The sequence below is a fragment of the Geotrypetes seraphini genome, chromosome 1 (assembly GCF_902459505.1).
Source record: "Geotrypetes seraphini chromosome 1, aGeoSer1.1, whole genome shotgun sequence".
Lineage (NCBI taxonomy): Eukaryota > Metazoa > Chordata > Amphibia > Gymnophiona > Dermophiidae > Geotrypetes > Geotrypetes seraphini.
In genome coordinates, this window is record NC_047084.1 from 447,511,108 (window position 1) to 447,534,270 (window position 23,163).

At 42.7% G+C, this 23,163-nt stretch overlaps 1 protein-coding gene across 4 annotated transcripts in view; it reads left to right on the forward strand.

The window, feature by feature from the left end:
• ADAMTSL1 (ADAMTS like 1) overlaps nucleotides 1–23,163 on the forward strand; it is a 1,156,072-nt gene that overhangs the window by 1,027,730 nt on the left and 105,179 nt on the right. For all 4 annotated transcript variants that reach the window (XM_033920627.1, XM_033920609.1, XM_033920600.1 and 1 more), the window contains one exon: nucleotides 22,188–22,318. In XM_033920627.1, coding sequence (XP_033776518.1) covers nucleotides 22,188–22,318 — 131 coding nt within the window. The remainder of the gene's footprint in view (nucleotides 1–22,187; nucleotides 22,319–23,163) is intronic.

A 23,163-nucleotide genomic window follows, 5' to 3' on the forward strand; every position in this document is an offset into this window, starting at 1 on the left:
AGCTAGAGAGGAACAGACGCTGAAGGGAACTGGGGAAGGTGGGCTAGAGAGGAACAGACGTTAAAGGGGCTTGGGGAAGGTGGGCTAGAGAGGAACAGATGCTGAAGGGAACTGGGGAAGGTGGGATAGAGAGGAACAGACGTTAAAGGGGCTTGGGGAAGGTGGGCTATAGAGGAACACACTGAAGGGAACTGGGGAAGGTGGGGTGCGGAGGAACAGACTCTGAAGGGAACTGGGGAAGGTGGGCTAGAGAGGAACAGACGCTGAAGGGAACTGGGAAAGGTGGGGTGCGAAGGAACAGACGCTGAAGGGAAATGGGGAAAAGAGAGATTCAAGACTATGGGGGGAGCGGAGGGAAGAAGATGGGTAGCAGACCAATTGCGGTGGGGGTGGAGGGAGAGATGGAAGGAAGAGGCACAGTAACAGAGCATATGGAAGAGACAGAGAAGGCAGACAGTGGATGGAACGAAATGAATGAGAAGATGAGGAAAGCAGAATCAAGACAACAAAGGTAGAAAAATATTTATATTTATTTTTTTTGCTTTAGGATAAAGTAGTATATTAGTTGTGTTGATAAAAATTTATAAACAAAGCCCTGCCAGATGAACATGTCTTTCTCTAGTTCAGCACCCAAAAGTTTGATTTATAAGGAAGGAATAAGCTAAATATTGCAGCACTGAGGCTTCTATGGATGCTACGGGGACGGGGCAGGGACAGTGGTGACAGGGACGGGGCGGGGACAGTGTCAGTGGTCGCGGGGATGGAGCAGTGACGGGGACAAATTTTTTCCCCATGTCTCTCTCAGTATTTGCGGGGGTAAGGGGCAGAGCCGGCCCGCAAATGTTGAAAATTTGCGAATAACTTTTTGGCCGGCTCTGACCCACCCCCCGCCTTTCTCCTTCCTTCCCCCCCCCCCCCCCGGCATCCCGGACCTTACCTAGTGGTTTAGCAGGCTTTCCTATGAGTGATCTGCATGGGGCAGGAGCATAGGAAGATTGCTCCTGCTCCGAAAGCCCACTAGACCACCAGGTAAGGTCCAGGATTCTGGGGGTGGGCGGGGAAGGTCCGGAATGCAGCTTTATTTTAAAAAAAAATAAAAAATAGCAAATAACCGAATCCGCAGATACTGAAACCACGGATTCAGAGGGAGAAGTGTATCTCATAATGCAACATTAGGATACCTAATAGGAGGTACCCACTTATAAAATTACCACCATAGTTTTCATATTATAGAAGTACACATGTGGGTGCTTCTTCTGGCAGAAATATCTCTGCTAAGTGCATGTACATATAAGCCTGCACGCATCTATCTATATTCAGGGTGGGCAGAAGAAAACCCAAAAATAATCGGGAAGAACAACACACTTAAAGGTACACACACTTCCCCAAAGTGACAAGAGCAAAAAATAAAAGGTGGAATTGTCACTACTTAGTGAAGCAAAGGTGATTCTAAACCACAGGTGTCAAAGTCGGTCCTCGAGGGCCGGAATCCAGTCGGGTTTTCAGGATTTCCCCAATGAATATGCATGAGATCTATGTGCATGCACTGCTTTCAATGCATATTCATTGGGGAAATCCTGAAAACCCGACTGGATTACGGCCCTCGAGGAGGGACTTTGACACCCCTGTTCTAAACCACTTATAATACACGTAATTATAAAGTGCTCAGAGAACTGGTTGTCAGACTGCGGGACAAGCCCGCATGTTGGAGCGTCTGAAGTAATCACCTCTAATCATAGCACATTGAACTGTGTATCTAATTTTTATATTTCCTTTGCATAAATACATTTTTTTTAAACTTTTAACTTATCTGAGCATAAGAATTGCCATAATGCTCCATGTAGCACAGTATCCTGTTTCCAGAAGTGGCCAATCCAGGTCATAGGTACCTGGCAGAAACTCAAATACAGTGTTCCTCCGGTCATTCGCGGTTCGCGGTCCCAGTCATTCGCGGATTTTCTGACCGCGAATGACCGGGCAGGAGAGGGCAGCCGAAGCGGCAGGAGAGAGCAGCCGAAGCGGCAGGAGAGAGCAGCCGGAGCGCCGGCGAGTGAAGGAAATCACTCGCGGTATGCTCCGACCGCCTCTTCCTGTTCTAAAGTCGGGCCTCACCAATCAGGAGCTGCATGTCAAAAGCAGCTCCTGATTGGTGAGGCCCGACTTTAGTGCAGGAAGAGGCGGTCGGAGCATATCGTGAGTGATTTCCTTCATTCGCTGGTGCTCCGGCTGCCCTCTCCTATCTCTCCCGCTAAAAAACGTATTTGCAGTTTTTCAGTATTCGTGGGGGTTCCAGGAACGGAACCCCCGCAAATATCAGGGGAGTACTGTAGTAGCAACATTCTATACTACTAGTCCCAGGGCAAAAACTGGTTTCCCCTATGTCTGTTTCAATAGCAAACTATGGCTTTTTCCTCCAGTAACTTGTCCAAACCTTTTTTAATCCCAGCTACTCTAACTACTGTTACAATATCCTTTGGCAACGAGTTTCAGAGCTTAACTATTTTTTAAGTGAAAAATATTTCCTCCTATTGGTTTTAAAGGTATTTCCATGTAACTTAGTATTTGTAATTTTTGAAAGAGTAAAAAATCAATTCAATTTATCCATTCTACACCATTCAGGATTTAGTAAACCTCAATCATATCCCCCCTCAGTCATCTCTTTTCCAAGCTGGAGGGCGCTATCATATTTAGCCTTTTCTCATATGAGAGGAGTTTCATCCACATTATCATTTTGGTCACTCTTCTTTGAACTTTTTCTAATTCCACTTCTCAAGGTAAGGTCACACCATATAGAGGCATTATAATATTCTTGATCTTATTTACCAACCCTTTCCCAATTCCTAGCATCCTGTTTGCTTTTTTTTGCCGCTGCCACACACTGGGCAGAAGATTTCAGTGTATTGAATACAATGACACCTAGATCTTTTTCTTGGATGCTAACTCTTAAGGTGGATTATTCTTTCAATGTGCATCACTTTTCATTTGTACACACCCTCCACCCTTTTATGAAGCTGTGTTAGGCTTTGTATCACCGACTGCGGCAGTAAAAGGACAATGATCACAGAATTCCTATCAGGGTCAAAGCTAATACCGTCGTATCCGGCGATAAAAAAGCCTAACGTGGCTTCATAAAAGGGGGGAGGGGAGGGTTAAATTTGGATACCCAGTATTCTAATTTCCTAAGGTCTTCCTGCAATTTTTCACTGTCTGCATGTGTTTTAAGAACTTTTAATATTTTGTACTATTAGCAATTTTAATAACCTCATTTGTCATTTTGATTTCCAAATTTTTTATAAATATGTGACCAAGTTTATTACAATTAGATATACAGCTTAAAAAATTGTCTAAACGGTGTACAGAGTTACAATATAAAAAGTTTTTAAAAAATTTTGAGGGATAGAACAAAGACATAAGATATAACATGACATACTGGAACAAATGGAGAGAAGGGCTGAACTACAATCGAAATAGAACAGAAGGACATAGATGGATGACATATTAGAAAGAGGAGGCTATGATCTTCTTTTGTTGGAATCAGGAGGTGTAGGGAAGTCAAAGGTCATATGCATCCTTAAATAAGAAGGTTTTTAAATTTGTTTTAAATTTGTCAAGATGTCTCTCTTCTCGTAAATGTAGTGGAAGCAAGTTCCAAAGGGTAGGGATGGTAACTGAGAATATACATTTCCGAGTAGTATCATAGAAAATATATCTTAAGGACTTAATACTGGTTCTAGTACAGATCCCCTTGGCACTCCATTAGTCACCCTCCTCCATTGAGAAGGATAACAATTTAGCTTTACTCTCAGTTTTCTGTCAAATAACTACTACTACTGCTATTTATCATTTCTATACGCAGCGCTGCACATTTAACATGTAATAGATGGTCCCTGCTAAGAAGAGCTTACAATCTAATTTGGACAGACAGACAGGACATATAGAGGTTGGGGAGTTTCTTGCAGAGAGAATGATAGGATGGACATATAGGTATCTTAAGATGAGAGGGAGTTAGGAGTTGAAAGCAGCCTCGAAAAAGTGAGCTTTTAGCTTGGATTTGAATTCTGCTAGATCTGATATAATACAGGCAGTCTGCTCCAGGCATACTTTGCGGCAAGATAGAAGGGGCAGAGTCTGGAGCTGGCAGTGGAGGAGAAGGGTTCAGATTACCGATGAACAGAGTTCATGAGAGGGAGCATAGGGGGAGATGAGTGAGGAGAGATTTTGAGGGATTGCAGAGTGAATGCACTTGTAGGTCACTAGGAGTTGGAACTGTATTCAGAAATGGATGGGGAGTCAATGAAGTGACTTTAGGAAAGGAGAGGGGTAATGTGAGTATGGCGGCTGTGGTGGAATATAATTCATGCAGCAGAATTTTGAACGGATTGAAGGGGAGAGAGACGGTTGAGAGAGAAGCAAGTTACAGTAGTATAAGCAAGAGGTGATGAGTGTGGATAAAGGTTTTGGTAGTGTGCTCAGAAAGGAGAAGCTGGATTTTGGTAATATTATAGAGGAAGAAGCGACAGGTTTAGTGGTTTGTTGGATCTGAGTGGAGAAGGAGAGAAAGGAGTCATAGCTGACCCCGAGGTTGTAAGCTGCAAGACAGGGAGGAGGAGAGTGTTGAGGGGGGGAGGGAGGTTTAGGTGGAAAGAGGAGGAGCACGGTCTTGGCCATATTCAGTTTTAGATGGCGGCGAGACTAATTCCTAATCCACAACAGAAACATTGCATCCCATGACTCTTTAATTTTCTCAGGAGCCGCTCATGAAGAACTTTGTCAAAAGCTTTCTGAAAATCTAGATATACTACATCAACCAGCTCACCTTTATCCACAGGTTTAGTTACACCTTCAAAGAAAACAAGCAAATTGGTGAGGCAAGATTTCCTTGGCTGAACCCATGCTGACTCTCTGTCCCATTAAACTATTTGTCTACATGTCCCATAATGTTATTCTTTATAATAATTTCCACTGCCTTGCTGCCTTCCACCGTCTTACTGGTCTGTAATCACCTTGGAACCCTTTAAAAAAAACAAAACAAAAAATCAGTGTTACATAGGTCACCCTCTCATCTTCAGGTACTATGGGAAATTTTAACAAAAGGTTACAGTTCACAAACAGCAGGTCAGCAATTTCATTGTTTGCGTTCTTTCAGTACCTTGGGGTGTATACTATCTGGTCCAGGTGATTTATCACTCTTTAACTGAGTCCATCTTCCAGATTCACCGAGATTTCTTTCAATTCCTTTGCATCGTCACCCTTGAAAACCATTCCTGGTACAGGCACGAACATTTCAGACATCTTCTTCCATAGACCAAAGCCAAGAATTCATTCAGTCTGTCCGCCATGTCTTTGTCCTCCCTTTTGCTCCTTAATGTTCTAACTGTCCCACAGATTCTCTCACAGGCTTTCTGCTTCTGATATGCCTAAAAAAGTTGTTACTGTGAGTTTTTGCAAAACATTGATTTATATATCTAGAATACTTTTTACCTACCTAAATTGTGCAGAGAAATGCTTATTTTTAAACTTATTTTATAAAGACACATTGGTGCCTATGTACTCATATCTTCATAAAACACCAGCCCAAATCCTGCTTCTGCATTGCTTGGGAGCAGATGGAAATGTTGATGCCCAAAGTATGTACTTGTGTAAATTATGACTTTACCCACTCTGCCTAAATTCCTCCTCTGAGCATGTGTACTCTAAAGGTACTTATAAGGAGGTGACTAATTGCACCATTCATATTTTATGGGTGAGGTAATTTTATGGAACCCTTTTTATTCATGTAAAATGTATTTTACAATCAAAAATGATTTATAGAATGACCTACCAGATGTTCATTTGCCAAAGCAGATGAATCTCTCTGAGTAGACTAGAAGAATCACTTTGATGTTTATGTTTATAGTCCATTCTCATTATTTGCATGTTCCTAATGCGTGATTTTAGGTATCTGCAGTTGCATCCATTGTGACTGATATTCCCCATTCGCACTGCTCTGTTTGTATATTTGCAGACCTGCTCTTATAAAACAGCTTCCTTTGCTTTCATTTTCACTTCGCGATCTGGCGTTTGCTTCTCGATATGGCCCCCAAGTGTCCAAAGAGTAAATTACAGTGTTCACCCATGAATTTGCAGTTTTCGAATCGTGGACTCACTAATTCGCGGTATGCTCTGACCGCCTCTTCCTGTACAAAAGTCAGTCTGTACCAATCAGGAGCTGCGTGTCAAAGCAGCTCTTGATTGGTATATCCTGACTTTAGTAACAGGAAGAGGCGGTCGGAGCATACCGCAAATGATTTTCTGCAGTCGCCGGTGCCCCAGCTGCCCTCTCCTGCCTTTTGACAGGCGCAAAACCGTATTTGCGATTTTTCAAAATTCACAGGTGTTCCTGGAACGGAACCCCCGCAAATTTCGGGGGAGTAATGTACTCCCAAATGCTGTCCGATGCAGGAACCTAACCCTACTTTCCCAATAGGATCCATTGTTCACTTTCCGCGGTTTTGAGGCACAACATGTAATGCTAGAACCTTACCTCTATTTTCCCATAGACTCAGCATTTCGTTATTCACGATTTTGCAAACATTTTCGAGAACCGTACTACCACAAATAATGAAAATGGACTGTATGTTTAGTTAGGGGCTTGATGTACCACCTTTATCTTGTGAGAGGTCAAGGCAGTTTACAATCTAAAATCACATTAAAATAGTGCTGAAAAAAACTGAGCTGAAATTATAATTAAACAGGGAAGAACTGTCATATTTACAAAAGGAAAATCCAAACAAAAGAATCCAACGGAACTGCAGTAGAAACATGTCAAGCAACAAACAAAAAAAGGGGGATACTGCAGCAGTAATGTACAAGATGCCAAGTTCTTGATCAAAAGCAAAACTTTAATTGCAATTATTAAAATATAAAACAGTTTGTATCCTGATATGGTCCAATTGTGTAGAAAACTGGGACCCGACACAATCCGTGTTTCAAAAACACACTCCTTCTTCAGGGATCCTAAATTGGAGTAAAACCCGCTCTCAAGAGACTGAAAATCATGCGGTCGAGTAAGCAAAACAACGAGACTGGAGAACTGATGTGTGCGGGGTCCTCCCACAGGACGGAATATCTGCAGCGCCCACTCTCTCCAACAACAGGAGGGTGGAGAGCCAGTGAAACTCAGGCACTTGGCCAGTTTCCCTCTACCTGCGTATGCGGGGTCCTCCCGCAAGATGGAATATCTGCAGTGCCCGCTCAGTGGTACGCGGCCACAGGCACGTGCCTGCAGGGCACGTGCTCCAAAGGAGCGAGTCCAAAAGAGCACGCACTTTTGGAGCACCTTCGGAGCACGTGTGGAGACATTTGGAGTCTCCGGATTCTTGAACAAGTTTGTTCAAGATTTCTTGATGAGCAAAAGAAAAGGAGGCATTAAGAAGTAGTTTGAACCTTCTCAAACTCAAGGTCCTATGGACAAACATCTAATTCCAATATTACCATCTGTAGCTGGTCCTTTATCGCCTCTGGAGTTTTCCCTATCAATAGGGTGTCTACCCCTCCCCCTCAACCGACAGGAGGTAGACTCGAACCAACTGACATGATCATTCCAGGTTGGTGGTAGAGTCTGAGTCACAAAAAGATCTAGATGTAACTGATATATCTCAGGACTCAGACATCACTGGATTTGAAGTGATAAAATCTGTCTCTATTAGATATCAATCTATAGGTAATTCAATACCAGAGGGAAGTGATTTAACTTTGAAAGATATTATGCATGCTATTGTTAAGATGAATGGTAATTTGCAAGGCAACCTGCAGAGTTTTGCTAAATTTTCTGAAAGCGTATCTGCAAAGATTAATGAGCAAGAAAATAAGTTTAAACTAGTGGGGAATGGATGCTCAGGTAAAGCTCTCTCAGGCTGCACCAACTTCAGCAATTAAAGATAGTCCATTAACCCATTCTAAACATGAAGCTTTAGAAAATTCAATGAGAGCGCTTATTGAATTTTCCATTAACGCATTTTTTTGTCACCTAGAGAATTATTTAAAATTTATTCTAAAGAAGTCCTACAGATCGCTATAGAAGACAGGGATAAGAACATAAGAATTGCCACTGCTGGGTCAGACCAGTGGTCCATCGCGCCAAGCAGTCCACTCCCACGGCGACTCCCAGATCAAAGACCAGAGCCCTAACTGAGATGGGGACATTACTAATGTTTACTCTGTTCCAGGTAGTATTGGAGAAGTAAAACCCAAAGGAGATATCGATATTGTTGCCTCTCCAGACAGTTTAGATCTGACAAGATTTCTTGAAAATACCCAAGAACCCATATCCAAAAGAACAACCTTGTTAGTTACACTATCTTCTTTGGAAAAAAAGAGAAGTATTATGAAAGCATGCTTTCCTCAAAAATCTGTACTATTTTATGGTCAAACTATTTCCATTTTCCCTGATGTATCCAGGCAGACACAGCAGCGTCTTAAAGTCTTCCTATTGCTGAGACCTAGGGCTCCTTATACAAAGCTGCGCTAAATTGCCATGCACGCTAGACGCTAACGCCAGCATTGAGCTGGCGTTAATTCTAGCCGCGTAGCGTGGGTTTAGCGCACGCTAAAATTCTGCGTGTGCTAAAAACGCTATCGCAGCTTTGTAAAAGGAACCCCTAAAGTCTTAGCAATGGGAGGTACTTTTTTCTTAAAGTTTCCTTCGAAAAGCCTGGTTACATGGGAAAATAATTCTTATGGTTTCTGGGGAGCCAAGTCAGCTTGAATTGTTTCTTCTAAATAATCCTGAGGAAAAATAAGTTCATATCACTCCTTAGGTAAAATGGGATTAATAGAAATTTCTATTCTAGTACCTTATTATCATTTCTTATATTGTTTTCTGCTTCTCATGTCCCCAAAATGTGGGCTAGTTTGGAATTTAAAAGTGATAGTTTTCTTTTTGTATATTTTCTTTTATGCCAATTACTTGTTTCTGATATTGTAATGGATTAAGAAATCAATAAACTATAAATAATAATAATAAAAAAAAGTATTTCCCTGTAACTTCATGAAGTGTTCCCTAGTCTTTGTAATTTTTGACGGAGTGAAAAATCGATCCACTTGAACCCGTTCTGCTCCACTCAGGATTTTGTGGACGTGATGACTTCATGCATGCGCTTCACGTCATCACGTTGACGTCCAGGCATTTCCAGGTGCCCTCCAGCCATGGCTGCAAGATTAGTGTGCCGCACCTTGAAAAGTTTGAGACACACTGCCCTAATCGATTAAGTACATGGTTAGTGCGTGAGTCCTTACTAGTGGCAAAATAAGTGGCAGTTGGGGATCATGAGCTAATAGCCACACGCTAATGGGAAATTAGCATGAGGCAACTAATTGAAAAAAGTAGAACGGCTCCATTTGCTTCCGGTTTTTTATAGAATACAATTTAAATGTGCGTGTATAACGTTTAAACTTTTGTATGCCACCTTTCTATCTTTTGTTTCATTGACTATAAATGCTATGCAGGTTGCTTGATTCGAGAGCAGCATAAAATTAAACTCTCTTTTCCATCGTTGAAAGGTATAAAATCTGTTGGAAAGCTGCACCAATCCTTCTCGTTCAGACTAACCGAAATCTAAAATGGTCTTCCAGCTTCTATTAGAATGATTGCCTCTTTCCAGTTTTTTCATAAATCTATAATTCCAACGATATTTGGATTCTCGATCTTAAATAACAAAATAATATTTATACTCTTTCCTCATTTTCTCTTTTATAAATTATCTTATTGTTAACCGAGTCGAGCTCCTTTTAGGTGAAGATTCGGTATACAAGTCTAACCCCCTCTTTTACTAAAGTGCGCTAACCAATTAGCGCGTGCTAAACGCTAACGCATCCATAGACTAACATGCACGTATTAGTGTTTAGTGTGTGCTAAATCAATTAGCGCGCGCTAATCGGTTAGCACACCTTAGTAAAAGAGGGCCTGTTTTAGATTAGATTAGAAATTCAGGAATGACCTACATAAGCATGCACGAAAGTCACTTTTTACTTCAGTTTGGTAAAAGGGTCTCTAAGACAAAACAAATGCCTGCAATTTTCCTATTGCCTCATGGCCTTCAAAGCTCCGTGATGAGCCACATTTAAAATCACTAAATGCAAAAAAAAAAAAAAAAGAAGAAGGTAATCATTTATTCTGCCTTTATCCATGCAATCAAATTCTTTTCTGGATATGTTCCCCAAAAGCAGCGCTGTACCTAATGAGGTACTGACAGAAGTAATTTGGTTGTAAATAACGACTCGACATAATGAATTATTCTAACGGCACTTCTCCAGCCATGAATTATTCCTAAAACAGCTGGATGGTTCAATATATTTTCTTGTTCAAAAATTGTTTGACATTTCTTTAATGAATTTTAAGTGTTTCTTGGCACAAGTCACTTCTTGATGATGATGATCATAGGAGAAGGGGAAGAAACCTACCATGGTACACTAATGGCATGGTTAATTCTAGTAGGTGATCTTAATCAGGTGGGTTTTTGTGAGCCTCCAGCCAAGATATCCAACAGGATCAAACACCCAAGGGATTGTGGTCCTTCCTGGAGAAAATAGTACGTTTTGTTCAAAAGCCAAAATAATATTCATACAATCTGAGTTAGTGGTCAGACTGGCTGTAGCTATCTTGAAAGGTGGCGCACCCTACCGCTAACCCAACTGTTTGGTTTTTAACAACAAATAATAGAAAGTCTCTGGGCAAGAGCCGCTAGTCTGACCTATCAGTGCTGCTGCTAATATCCCCAGCTGAGGAGCCGGTAAAGTTAAGGGCTGTTCATTTGGAAGCAAACGGCATGATTTGTTGAACAAATATATTTCATCTGATTGTTGATCAGAGCCCAAGCCCTCTGATCAGCGTGTGTAAACTTGGGCTGGCTTTAATCTTTTCCATTAAGATAAACAAATTATAAAACAGTTCTGGGAACCGTGAATGCAAGGAAATTAAATATTACTATGTAATTGATAAAGATCTCTGCTTCCTATCAAGCAGTGTTTGAAATAAGAACTCACCCTTCTTTCCATTTACAGCATAAAGGCTTATGCATGCTACTCAGAGCCCTCCTACCCCTCTTTCTTCATTTGGAATGCAACACTCATGCCAAAAATAACTTTTTTTCTTTCAGTGAAAAATGATACAGTACTCTAGGCCATTTCTCTATTCTTAAAGGAGAATTTGTGTGCTTTTTCCTCAAATTGTATTTCTAATTATGTGACCTACTTACTAAGTTGCACGTTAAGGCCCAGATTCTATAAATGACACCTTAAGTTAGGTGCCCTATCGGCACCTAAATTTAATTGAAAATGCCGTTAAAAAAGAAAAAAAGCTCTTAAAAGAAAAAATGTAGGTAGTCTCCAGAATTATGCACAATATTCTAAATGAGGTCTTCCCAGAATTTTATATAGGGGTATCATTATTTCCTTTTTCTTACTCGCCATTCCTCTCTCTATGCATTCAGACATCCTTCTAGCTTTCATCATCACCTTCTCTACCTGTTTGGCATCTTATGATTGATGGATTGATTAGTATATTTATATTCCATATAACCCAAAGTTCTAAGCGGATAACAAATATCAGCACATATGATCACACCCAAGTCCAACTCCTCTTTTGTATACAAAAGTTTTTTGCCATCTAAACTGGAACTCTTTCTCAGGTTTCTGCAGCTCAAATGCATTTCTTAGCATTGAATCTTAGCTGCCATATTCTGGAGCATTCTTCAAGCTTTGCTAAGTCTTTCCTCATGTTGTCCATCCCATCAGTGGTGTCTACCTTATTCCAGATTTTTGTATCATCCACAAAGAGGCAAACATTACCAGACTGCCCTTCAGCAATATCGCTTACAAAATGTAAAAAACAAACAACCTAAGAGCCAAATATTGCAGCACATCACTGGTAACTGGTTTTCTTTTCCTCAGAGTGCGTTCCATTTGCCACTACCATCTTGTCATGTTATAATCAACCGGTGCCTAACCAAGTCAGCCACAACAGGGCCATATGAAGGGCACTCTGTTTATTTATTAGTTGCTATTTGGAATTGTGTCAAAGGCTTTACTAAAATCTAAACATACCAACTCCTTGGATCCAACTCTCTGGTCACCCTGTCAGAGAAATTAATTTTTCTGACAAGACCTGCCTCTAGTCCTATAATCCATTGGCTTCCAAAAACTTCACTATTCTCTGTTTTATTTAGTATTTATATACTATGGGGCTCATAATCAAAAGAAAAAAAGTATAAAAAGTGGCCTAAATGGCTACTTGGACGATCAAAAAGCCTGATCGTCCAAGTACCCATAATCAATGCTGGTTTTAGATGTATCTAAAACCAGCTTAGGCCTTTCCCTGCCTCTAAACGCACAGAGAGAAAAGAGGCATTTTTAGAGGAGGGGAAAGGGCGGGCGGTGGGCCTATCTAGACCTAGGCGTGCAGCAGGTATAACCAAAACTTTAGGCAGGTTGCCTAGTCGGCACTTATACGTTTTGACTTAGACTAAGTCAAAACAGGTATAAGTGCCGAAAAGGGGCCGCTGAGCTGATCGTGGCTGGCGCAATCAGTTCAGCAACCTGGCAACCTACCCCCCCCACACCGCAACCATCGCGGCAGGAGAGATGCCTCATCTCCCATACCGCGATGCGATCACCCCTCTACCCGAACTGCCGCGACCCGTGGCAAGAGAGATGCCCAATCTCTCCTGCCGCGGGTTGTGGCAGTTCGGGTAGAGGAGTGATTGCATCGCGGCAGGGGAGATAGCGATACATCACCCCCCAACACACACACTATCGGGGCAGGAGGGAGCCCAAGCCCTCCTGCCCCGCAGCCCCCCCCCCGATTACATTCGATGCAGGAGGGAGCCCAAGCCCTCCTGCACCGCGATCTCTAATCCCCCCGAGTCCGATTGGGACAGGAGGGAGCCCAAGCCCTCCTGGCCACGCGACACCCACCCCCTACAAGATCGGACAGGAGGGAGCCCAACCACCTCAGGCCCCACCTGTGTGTGGGGTTTAAGCAGCCTGGCCCAATCCGGCCCCATTCTGGAGCCGGCTGGCCTTCCGGACGGGCGGGCTTGGCACACGTCCGTCTTGCCAACATTGACAAGGTATGAAGGGTGCAATTGAGGGTAGGGGGGTCTTGGGGTCGGCGGGGGGTCACGGGTCAGCGGGGGGGCCGATCGGGGGTTCAGAGGGGTGCAGTCATGGGGGGGCAATTCGAGGGCAGGAGGGCCTGGATCCCTCCTGCCCGTATTTTAGTGGGGGTGGGGGGTAGGGGGTCCACCTGAGCAGGAGGGGTTGGGTTCCCTCCTGCCCGATCTTGTAGGGTGTGGGGGTCGCGTGGCCAGGAGGGCTTGGGCTCCCTCCTGGCCCCATCGGACTTGGGGGGGGGGGGGATTGGAGATCGCGGGGCAAGAGGGCTTGGACTCCCTCTTGCCCCGATTTTGTGGGGGGGTTGATTCTGTAACCGGTGTTGTTTTTGACAGACACTGGTTACAGAATCCAGCTTGTAAGCGAAGGACTGGCTCCTCTTTCGCCTAAAAGCTCTTGTTTTGGACGTTTGGGGCTTAGGCTTTTTTTTGGTTGATTATAGGGTATAAGTTTAGACATAGTGGTGATCTGGGCATTTAAACAGCTGAACGTAAAGGCAGACCATTATCAAAAAAAAACTCCTTTTGGACTATTTTTTGATAATGGACATTTTCCCTGCTTCTACTTTCAACGTCTAAGGCCTTAGGCCAAAAGGGGACTTAGATGTTTTTTTTATTATGCCCCTCCACATATATACCACTTATAGCATAAGTGGTTTACATTCAGGTATTCAAACATTTTTCCATATCTGTCCTAGTAGGCTCACACTCTACCTGGGTCAATGGGGGGATTAAGTAACTTGCCCAGGGTCGCAACCTCAAAGTGCTGAGGCTGTAGCTTTAACCACTGCGCTACACACCACTGAAGTCAGACTAAAAAGCCTGTAGTTCCAATCCCAGCCTCTTCCAAACTTCCATTTTTGTGGCATGGGACCACATCTGCCCTTCTCCAGTCCTCTAGGACCACTCTCAACTCTAGAGAAGCATTGAAATGGTCAGCCAGTGGAACCACCAAAATTTCCCTAATATCCTGCAGTACCCTCAGATGTAGGCCATCCGGCCCCATCACTTTATCCACTTTTAGTTGAGCTAGTATGTGTCATATCCTCTCCTGTCAGAGAAGGCAGCATAGTGGATTCAGGCACTCCTTGATATACTGCCTTTCTGTGGTACTTACAAGTGGCTTCTTAATTTTTACTTCATGAGTTTCCACATGACTGATTTTGTCCACTTGGAGCAAGTATAGTATAAGTACTTATATATATGTAAGGTACGTACCTTACATAGGCTCCAATCTACACCCATATATATATATATATATATACATATATATATATATATATATATATATATATATATATAGGTGTAGATTGGAGCCTATGTAAGGTACGTACCTTACATATATCTCAATATATATATCTCAAATACTGTATATATCCATTAGAGAATGACACGGGGAGCGATCCCCGCAGCGAACCGCTGCGTGGCTGCGGTTTAGCTGCGGGTTATGGTGACCTCATTAGCAAATCGCCGCAGACGCGAGGACAAATCCTTTCACCGACCGCAAAAACGGTGAATAGATTTGTCCCCGCAGGCCAATGTCCCCCCTTCTAGGAACCGCTATTTACCTGTGTTTTCACCGTGCTCCTCATTTGTCAGATCAACCCTTCCTGCCAATAGAACCCGCCCCCCCCCCCCCGACGATCGCCCTCACTGGTAGGAGGGTGCCCAACCCCTCCTGCCGGCACCCCCAACGGCCCCCTATATCGCCAATAGGAGGGTGCCCAACCCCTCCTGCCGGTCCCTCCCCCAACAAACCCCGCCATCCCGAAACACCACCCTTAGTCTTACTTTCCAAGTTGGACCGGACAGCTCCTCGCTCGTCTGGCCAGCAGGCCTGCCTCCGTCCAAATGAGGCGGGCCCGCCCCTCCCCTCCCCTGCCTAACCCACAGGATCCTAGGGCCTGATTGGCCCAAGCACCTAAGGCCCCTCCTATAGCGGGAGTGGCTTTAGGTGCCTAGACCAATCAGGCCCTAGGATCCTGTGGGTTGGGCAGGGTAGGGGCGGGCCCGCCTCATTTGGACGGAGGCAAGCCTGCTGGCCATACGTGTGAGGAGCCGTCCTGTCCAACTTGGAAAGTAAGACTAAGGGGGTTTCGGGGTGGGAGGGTTCGTTGGGGGGGGGTCCAGCAGGAGGGGTTGGGTACCCTCCTGCCGGCGATCTTAGGGGAGGCCATTGGGAGGACCGGCAGGAGGGGTTGGGTACCCTTCTGCTGCGATTGTCGGGAGGGCCGTTGGGGGGGTCTACAGGAGGGGTTGGGTGCCCTCCTGCCGTGATCGCTGGGGGGAGGGGAGACTTGCAGCCGTAGCCGCGGTCACTATGCTAATCACGGCAGGGAGATCTTTGCCGCGATTAGGTACAGCGGCCGCGTCTACTTACCATATAGGCTAGCATTGTAAGCATTTAAAGTACATGTCGTGTTTGTTTTTGCATTGCTAGCCCCAGGGGTGGTGGAAGATTAGTGATTGAAAAACTGTATGAAAAATAACTATTTTAAATTTAGTGATCAAAATGTGTCAGTTTTGAGAATTTATATTAATTAATTTTTTCTCTGCGTGTTTTGTTTTTGTATAGTTATTAACTAATATTTAACTAAGTTTTAAAGTTTTAAAGAATGTTTCCTTTATACGTAAATAAAGAAAAGTGAATGGGATTGCAGTGGCGGTGACGGGGCGGTGAAGAGGATGGTGAGACGGGGACGGGGCGGTGACGGGGATGGTGAGACGGGGACGGGGCGGTGACGGGGATGGTGAGACGGGGACGGGGCGGTGACGGGGACCAATTTTTTCACCGTGTCATTCTCTAATATCCATATAATATATCCATATATATATATTAAATACTGTAATACTTATTAAGAAATGGCCTTTGTGATATCAAGGCTCAAGAGCAGATTTTTCTATTATAATCTGTAATTTATAACCTCTGAAAAAAAAATTTTTGAGGCTCATTGAATTTTAGGTTATAATTGTACCACATAAAAATGTTTGATTTAATTTTTAATGACCACGTTTAACCTGTTTATGCTGATTTTAGAACAGAGGAGTTTGGTTGGGTGATTCCCCATAAGGCTGACTATCTTAGTGCAGAGAGGTGTGTCTGTTTTTTTTAAAAAAAGGTTTGGTGGGAAGGTGTTAGCCTGAGTATTTACAGTTCTCTCCACATTTTTAGTAAATTTAATAACAGTATGGAATGCAGGCCATGGAATGCGAAATCTAACAAATCCAGTTCAACTTTCAGCCCTAAATCAAAAGAATCTCCACCTACTAAATCTACTTTTTTCATAAAGTAATTAGCTGAGTCCACTGCAGAATCTTATCCATGTGATTAGCTCTACAAAGTGGCACTATGGCCCGCGCTGCTCCCGATGCTCATTGAGTTCTTATGAGCATTGGGAGCAGCGCGGACAATTCAGCGCAGCTCCCCATGCTAGAAAGTGCTATCGAAGTTTCATAAAAGAGGAGGTATATATAATTTCCTAGATCAATTACTACTAGCAGAAAAACTATGTACAGTTGTCATCCTAACCTCTCTCTGATAAAGATGACAGCACTTCCTTTTACTAAAGCCTTAGTAAAAGTGGTCTTTTCTGTGTGCTAAAGGTCAGTTTTGCCATAGCCAGGAAATGTTACATTTTCCCATTTTCTAAATTAATGGCCACATGCTAATTTTGCCGTTAGCGTGCAGCCATTAAAAAAAATTAAGATGTGCCCCTACTGCCACCTATTGTGTAGGCAGTTAGAAGAAAATTCTGTATAGAATGCTGGTCTTAGCAACACCTAAGAAGCGGCTGAGAATCACACACTGGTGCTCAATTGTGTCTGCTCTAATGAACAGATTTCTAACCATGTCTAACCGCCCTGATTCTCTAACTGGCACCCATGTCACAGGCCATCAGCCAATCCCTTGCAATCAGCTGATCGCGGCAAGGGAATCCTTTCACAATCAGGTGAGTGGCTACAGTAGAGAACACCCCTCCTTGTGAAGTCCCATGGCAGGAGGGATGCTCACTCCCTCCTGCCATTACTGTTGATGCCCCACCCCAAGAAATCCCCCCAGCAAGAGGGACTGGAACAGCCATGCACCCCCCCTGAGAAATCCCCCGGCAGGAGAGATGCCCACTCCCTCCTTCCAAAACCGCCAAACCCCCTCCCAAGAAATTCCCCAGCAGGAGGGATAACCACTCCCTCTAGAATTGCCAGCCCCCCTAAGAAATCCCCTGCCACAAGGGATGCCCACTCCCTCTTGCCGCCAACCTACAGAAGTTCCCAACCTCCCCAACCAGCAATGCCCCCTCCAAACCCCCCACATTTCCCCAAAACTCATAAGTCCCCCTGACACCATCCACACCCCCCATAGGAGGGGCCTTAGGCATCTGAGCCAATCAGGGCCTTAGGCCCTTCCCCAGTGCATCCCAGAATGCACCAGGAAGGGGAGGGCCCACCATTTTGGAGTGTAAGTATCCCTCTGGCCAGACTCTCAACTACAGAGATATGGGGGCGATGGGGAGCCCATAGAACAACATTGCACTCCAGAAGTTAGATGTAATAGTGCAGCCCATATGCACAACCCTTTTGTACCCTATATAGTCCATGTAATAATACTGCCTTTAGTTAAATAACTTAACTTTTTTACAACTTCTTATGAAGCTTTCGGTCTAGGTTATAACATTCAAATGGGGACCTAATTGGCATTCATTCTTAGGTAAACCTGATGGTCTACATAGTAGGGAATGGACGAAATGGGAGCTCCTGCTCTTTTTTTTTTTTTTTAAATCTTTATTGATTTTCAAATATTAACAGTGCAATACACTGGTATATAAACATATAACATATCAAGAATAGCACATTCATCTTGCAGACATACATGAGCAACCATTTTATCACGCCTACCCACCCATTGATTAATCAATAAAAACACAAATGCACATTTTCTTTCAATAACCTTCCCTTATGTAAAATAGTAATGCAATTCCACCCACCTCCCACCCACCCTGGATGTGTAAGGAAATAAAACAGAAATTAAAGACAAAAGACGACTATAGCGAAGTAATAAAAGATGTCAACAGGCCCCAAACCAGTTTAAATAAATTACTATGCCCCAACATCTCAGCATTCATTTTTTTCAAACATATAGCTGGAGCATAAGTTTGCCCACCAAAAAGGAAAATTGAGGCGATCATAATTTTTCCAATTGCGAGTTACCATCTGCATAGCTATCCCAGTCATAATTAGGAAAAGCCGGCATTTATAATAGTCCATGGGGGGCTTAATATGCAATAATGTTCCACATATGACTACTTCATAAGTCAATGGAATTGATGACTCCAATATGATATTAATTTGTCTCCATATTGACTTCCAAAAGTTGAGTATCAAAGGACAATAGAACAACAGATGATCCAATATCCCTATGTCCAGATGACAGTGCCAGCATAGATTTAGAACTATCTAACTTTTGTAACCTAACAGGGGTCCAAAAAGATCTGTGTAACAAGAAAAACCAAGTTTATCTCAAAGATGCTGACGTTGTACATCTTGACAGCTCCTGCTCTTTGAGTTGGGAAAGCAAATACTTGTATGTAAACTGTTTTGAGTGTGGTTGTAAAACTGCAAAAAGGTGGTTTAGAAGTCCCAATCCCTTTCCCTTAGGGCAGTACACCAGTTCAATAGAATTGCAGGGCAACTGAAATACTTGATGCATTAGCAGGTGAATATAATATTGAGGCCTTGGATTTCTTATGTTATCTACAGAATAGATACGGGCTACAACAGGATATGTTAAAGATCTAGCAAAGAAGAACATCAATACTATGGAATCCATGTGGTGCCACAAAAAGGAAGCTAGAGGTTTAATAACTAACTTTTATAAAGAAATTGGTATGTCCAAGTTTCAAAAACTAAAACACATGTTTAATTGGGAAAAGGATTTAGGGGAGGAGATGGCTATTCAGGAATTAGAAGCACTTAACCATGGCTGACCACACAAACATACTGGTGAAGAAATGCTATTACACGCTGTGGAGCTAAGGATTAAAAAATACTTTGACACAACATCCTTTAGATTACTGGTGCAGTCGCTGATCCTATCTACCCTAGATTACTGCAACATTGCCTACCTGAGTATCCCCCCAAAAACAGTACAAAAATTAAGATTAGTGCAAAACACTGCAGTTTGCTTGATCTTCGGACTGAGAAAAAAAGACCACATTAGCCCCTATTACAAAAAATTGCACTGTTCAAATTTGCATTGATCTGTTTCAAACAAGTCTGGGGCTTAGCACCTTCCTACCTGCAAACACACTTCACTCTACACAACCCCACATGAACAACCAGAAACAAAAACATCTTTGCATACCCAAAGATCACAGGCTGCAAATACAAATCCTTCCTAAACAGAACCTTCATGTTCCAAGCAAACAGTCACCAATCCTGGCTGGGAAACCACATAAATAAGGCCAGACAGACCTACAACACATTCCGAAAATTAATTAAAATCGCTCTGACAAATTCCTTGTCTAATCAGATGACCTCTCTCAGGTATTCTTTCCCCTTATAACCTCAATTTATTATGTAACATCTTTCTTCTTGCATTCTGTAATTCGCTGATTGTCCAGCCTTCTTTCTATGTGAACCGCCTAGAAGTCACTTTGACTATGGCGGTATAGAAAAATAAAGTTATTATTATTATTATTATTATTATTATAAGACATCCATATCTGCCAAACTGAAAGAAATTAATCTTAAGGTTTTGATGAGATGATGTATGATATAGTACGACTAAGTCATATCTCCTCTAGTACATCCTTCCCTGTTGTAGGAGCTGGGAAGCAACTAGGACTTACCTACACTTGTGGTCTTGCCGAACAATTTGACCCTTCTGGATCCAAGTGTTTACTACCATGAATGTCATATTGAAAGAGTCTATACCAGGGGTAGGCAATTCTGGTCCTTGAGAGCCACAGGCAGGTCAGGTTTTCAGGATATCCACAATGAATATGTATGAGATGGATTTGCATGCACTGCCTCCTTGAGATGCAAATCTATCTCATGCATATTTATTGTGGATATCCTGAAAACCTGACCTGCCTGTGGCTCTCGAGGACCGGAATTGCCTACCTGAGCAGCGCGAGCTAAATGCTGAGCTGTGTATAGGATTAGAATTAATAGCATGATAAAAAGGGGGAAGTAACAGAGGTATAACTCATAAAGACCGGTGGGGGCAAAAGTTAACAGGAAATTGTTTAACATTGCCACAGAATGTAAGAGCCTGAATTCTACATTAATGGATGTATGGATTACAAAGCTTCTGGAAAGCTAACTGCATTAAGAGATGGAACTCTGTATAAGTATGGAAAAAGTTGGGGGTTGTTTACAATAGTATTTTTGACAATGACAAGAGTGCTTGAATTTGTGAGAATAACTAATGTGGTATCTGTATAAGAGGGTGGGGGATATGGGGTTAAATTTTGACAAGAATTCAAGATTTATTTCTTATTATTGTTTGAGGAGATTGAGAGTTTTAGTATGCTAAGATTGTCTTGCAGAAACAAATAAAAAATTAAAGTTATAAAAAGACACAAATGGGCTCATAATTAAAAAAACATAGATGTCCATAAAGCATCCTAAATCGACACTTGGACGTCCTAATTGCTAGGACGTCCAAGTGCTGATAATCAAAACTGCCTTTCTGGACATCTAGCAAGGTGTCCCAGTCTCTGTGTGTCCAGAGCATGAGATGGGAGTAGTGGAGGCATATCTAAGGGTGGGTTAGACATGGACGTCTTGCAGCGATAATCAAATGTTTTGCAAGACATCCTGGACGGAACTTAGAGGTTTGGAACTAGACCTGTTTTAGAAGCGTCTAAATGCCACAGAGGTGCCCAAACCGACCAGATGACCACAGCATGCATCAAGGTAAGACACTCCCACATTTCCCCAGTGCTCACTGATCCCCTTCCACCACACAAAAATGCTCTTAAACAGCAGCATCTGGTATGGGAAAGCCTAGTAGAGCTGCACACAAGTGTCTTAAGTAGCCTGGTGAGTGTTCTAATGAACCATAGAGAGGAGAACCCAGACCCATAAGCCACTCTAACCACTACATTTATGGTAGAACGTGTGAGCCCACCCAAAACCTACTACCCAGCTATATAGGTTCAACCTGCAGCCATAAGTGCTATTGAGGTAGTACACAGAAGGGTATAGTTGGTTTTGGGGGGTTGGGGGTGCACCATAAATTATAAGAGGTTTATGATGAGATATACAGCTGGCACCCTTTAATTGACGTTCACAGCAGTGCCCTCTAAGTTGTCCCATTGCTCTGTTGGGATGTCAATGTGGCCAGTCCATTACTATGCTGGCCCTGTCTACATCCAAATGGTCAGGATTAGGACGTTTTCAACATGGTTGTTTTTCTGATTGAAATTGGTGTATAAAGTTAGACATTCTGGTGGCCTAGATGTCCCAGTGGCCAAGACATTTAAGTAGACGATTTTCAAATAATATATATATTTGAACATCCAGCAGTTTGTCATTTGAAAATGGCAATTTCTGTTCCTCCAACTTTGGACGTACAACTGGAAACGTCAAAGTTGGACTAGACGTTTTTTCTGAAAATGTCCCTCAAAGTATTTAGCTTCAAAATGATCGTGACAATCTTGAGAAGTATCTATCATTAAAAATGTATACAAAATATATGCCTCAGGTGGCATAAAGATAGTATATGAGGGGGTGCTCAAAAGTGCTCAGTCCAACGAACCAATTTCCTAAATTCTGAGCGATATTTTTCCATTGTAGCTGAAAAAAGCAGAAACAAAATTCTATGGCATTGTTTCAGATCATTGATTGGACCATATCCACGTCATTTTCTTCTTGGGTGGGCTGAGAACTTTTCAGCACCCCCTTTTAGAAATTACAACATTATCTTCACACATCTGCAAGATTCCTGGATATTAGTGGAAATAATGTTAGATCTTAAATTGCTTGTGTTTTTTATTCTAATCCTATCATCTTCTTTCTGTTTTGTATTTGCTTTAGGATACTTCTAAAGCCAGATGACTCAACTCTGCAGATTTTGGCACCGGTTGAAGCTGATGTGGGTTTCTATACCTGTAATGCCACCAATATCTTGGGCTCTGACTCTGTTTCCATAGCTATAACATTAGCAGGTACAAAATGATTCTTTTGTGTGTTTCTTACACTTGTCTATTATTGTACCACAAATGGAGAGTTTCCTATCTTTTTTGTGTTGTGTACATAGCATTTATAGATCTGTTCAGTAGCTGAGTATGATACTAGCAGGGATGCAGCCTGTTATGCACAGCACTTTAGATCAGTGTCAAGAAGTCAGAAAGGAGACCTTGATTGCAGGAAAATTAGATGCAAAACACTATGAGATACATAATTGAAACGAAAATACATCTAAAAATATGCCTAAATTGGCATAAGAACATAAGAATAGCCTTCCTAGGTCAGACCAATGATCCATCAAGCCCACTAGCCCATTCTCATGGTAGCCAATCCAGGTCACTAGTACCTGGCCAAAACCCAAGGTGTAGCAATATTCACTAGTACCTTGGCCAAAACCCAAGTGTAGCAGTATTCCATGCTACCAATTCAAGGCAAGTAGTGGCTTCCCCATGTCTTTCTCAATAACAGACTGTAGACTTTTCCTCCAGGAACTTGTCCTAACCTTTCTTAAAACCAGCTACGATATCCGCTCTTACCACATCCTCTGGCAAAGCGTTCCAGAGCTTAACTATTTTCTGAGTGAAAAAATATTTCCTCCTATTGGTTTTAAAAGTATTTCCCTGTAACTTCATCGAGTGTCCCGTAGTCTGTAATTTTTGACGGAGTGAAAAATCGATCCACTTGTACCCGTTCTACTCCACTCAGGATTTTGTAGACTTCAATCATATCTCCCCTCAGCTGTCTCTTTTCCAAGCTGAAAAACCCTAACCGTTTTAGTCTTTCCTCATACGAGAGGAATTCCATCCCCTTTACCATCTTGGCC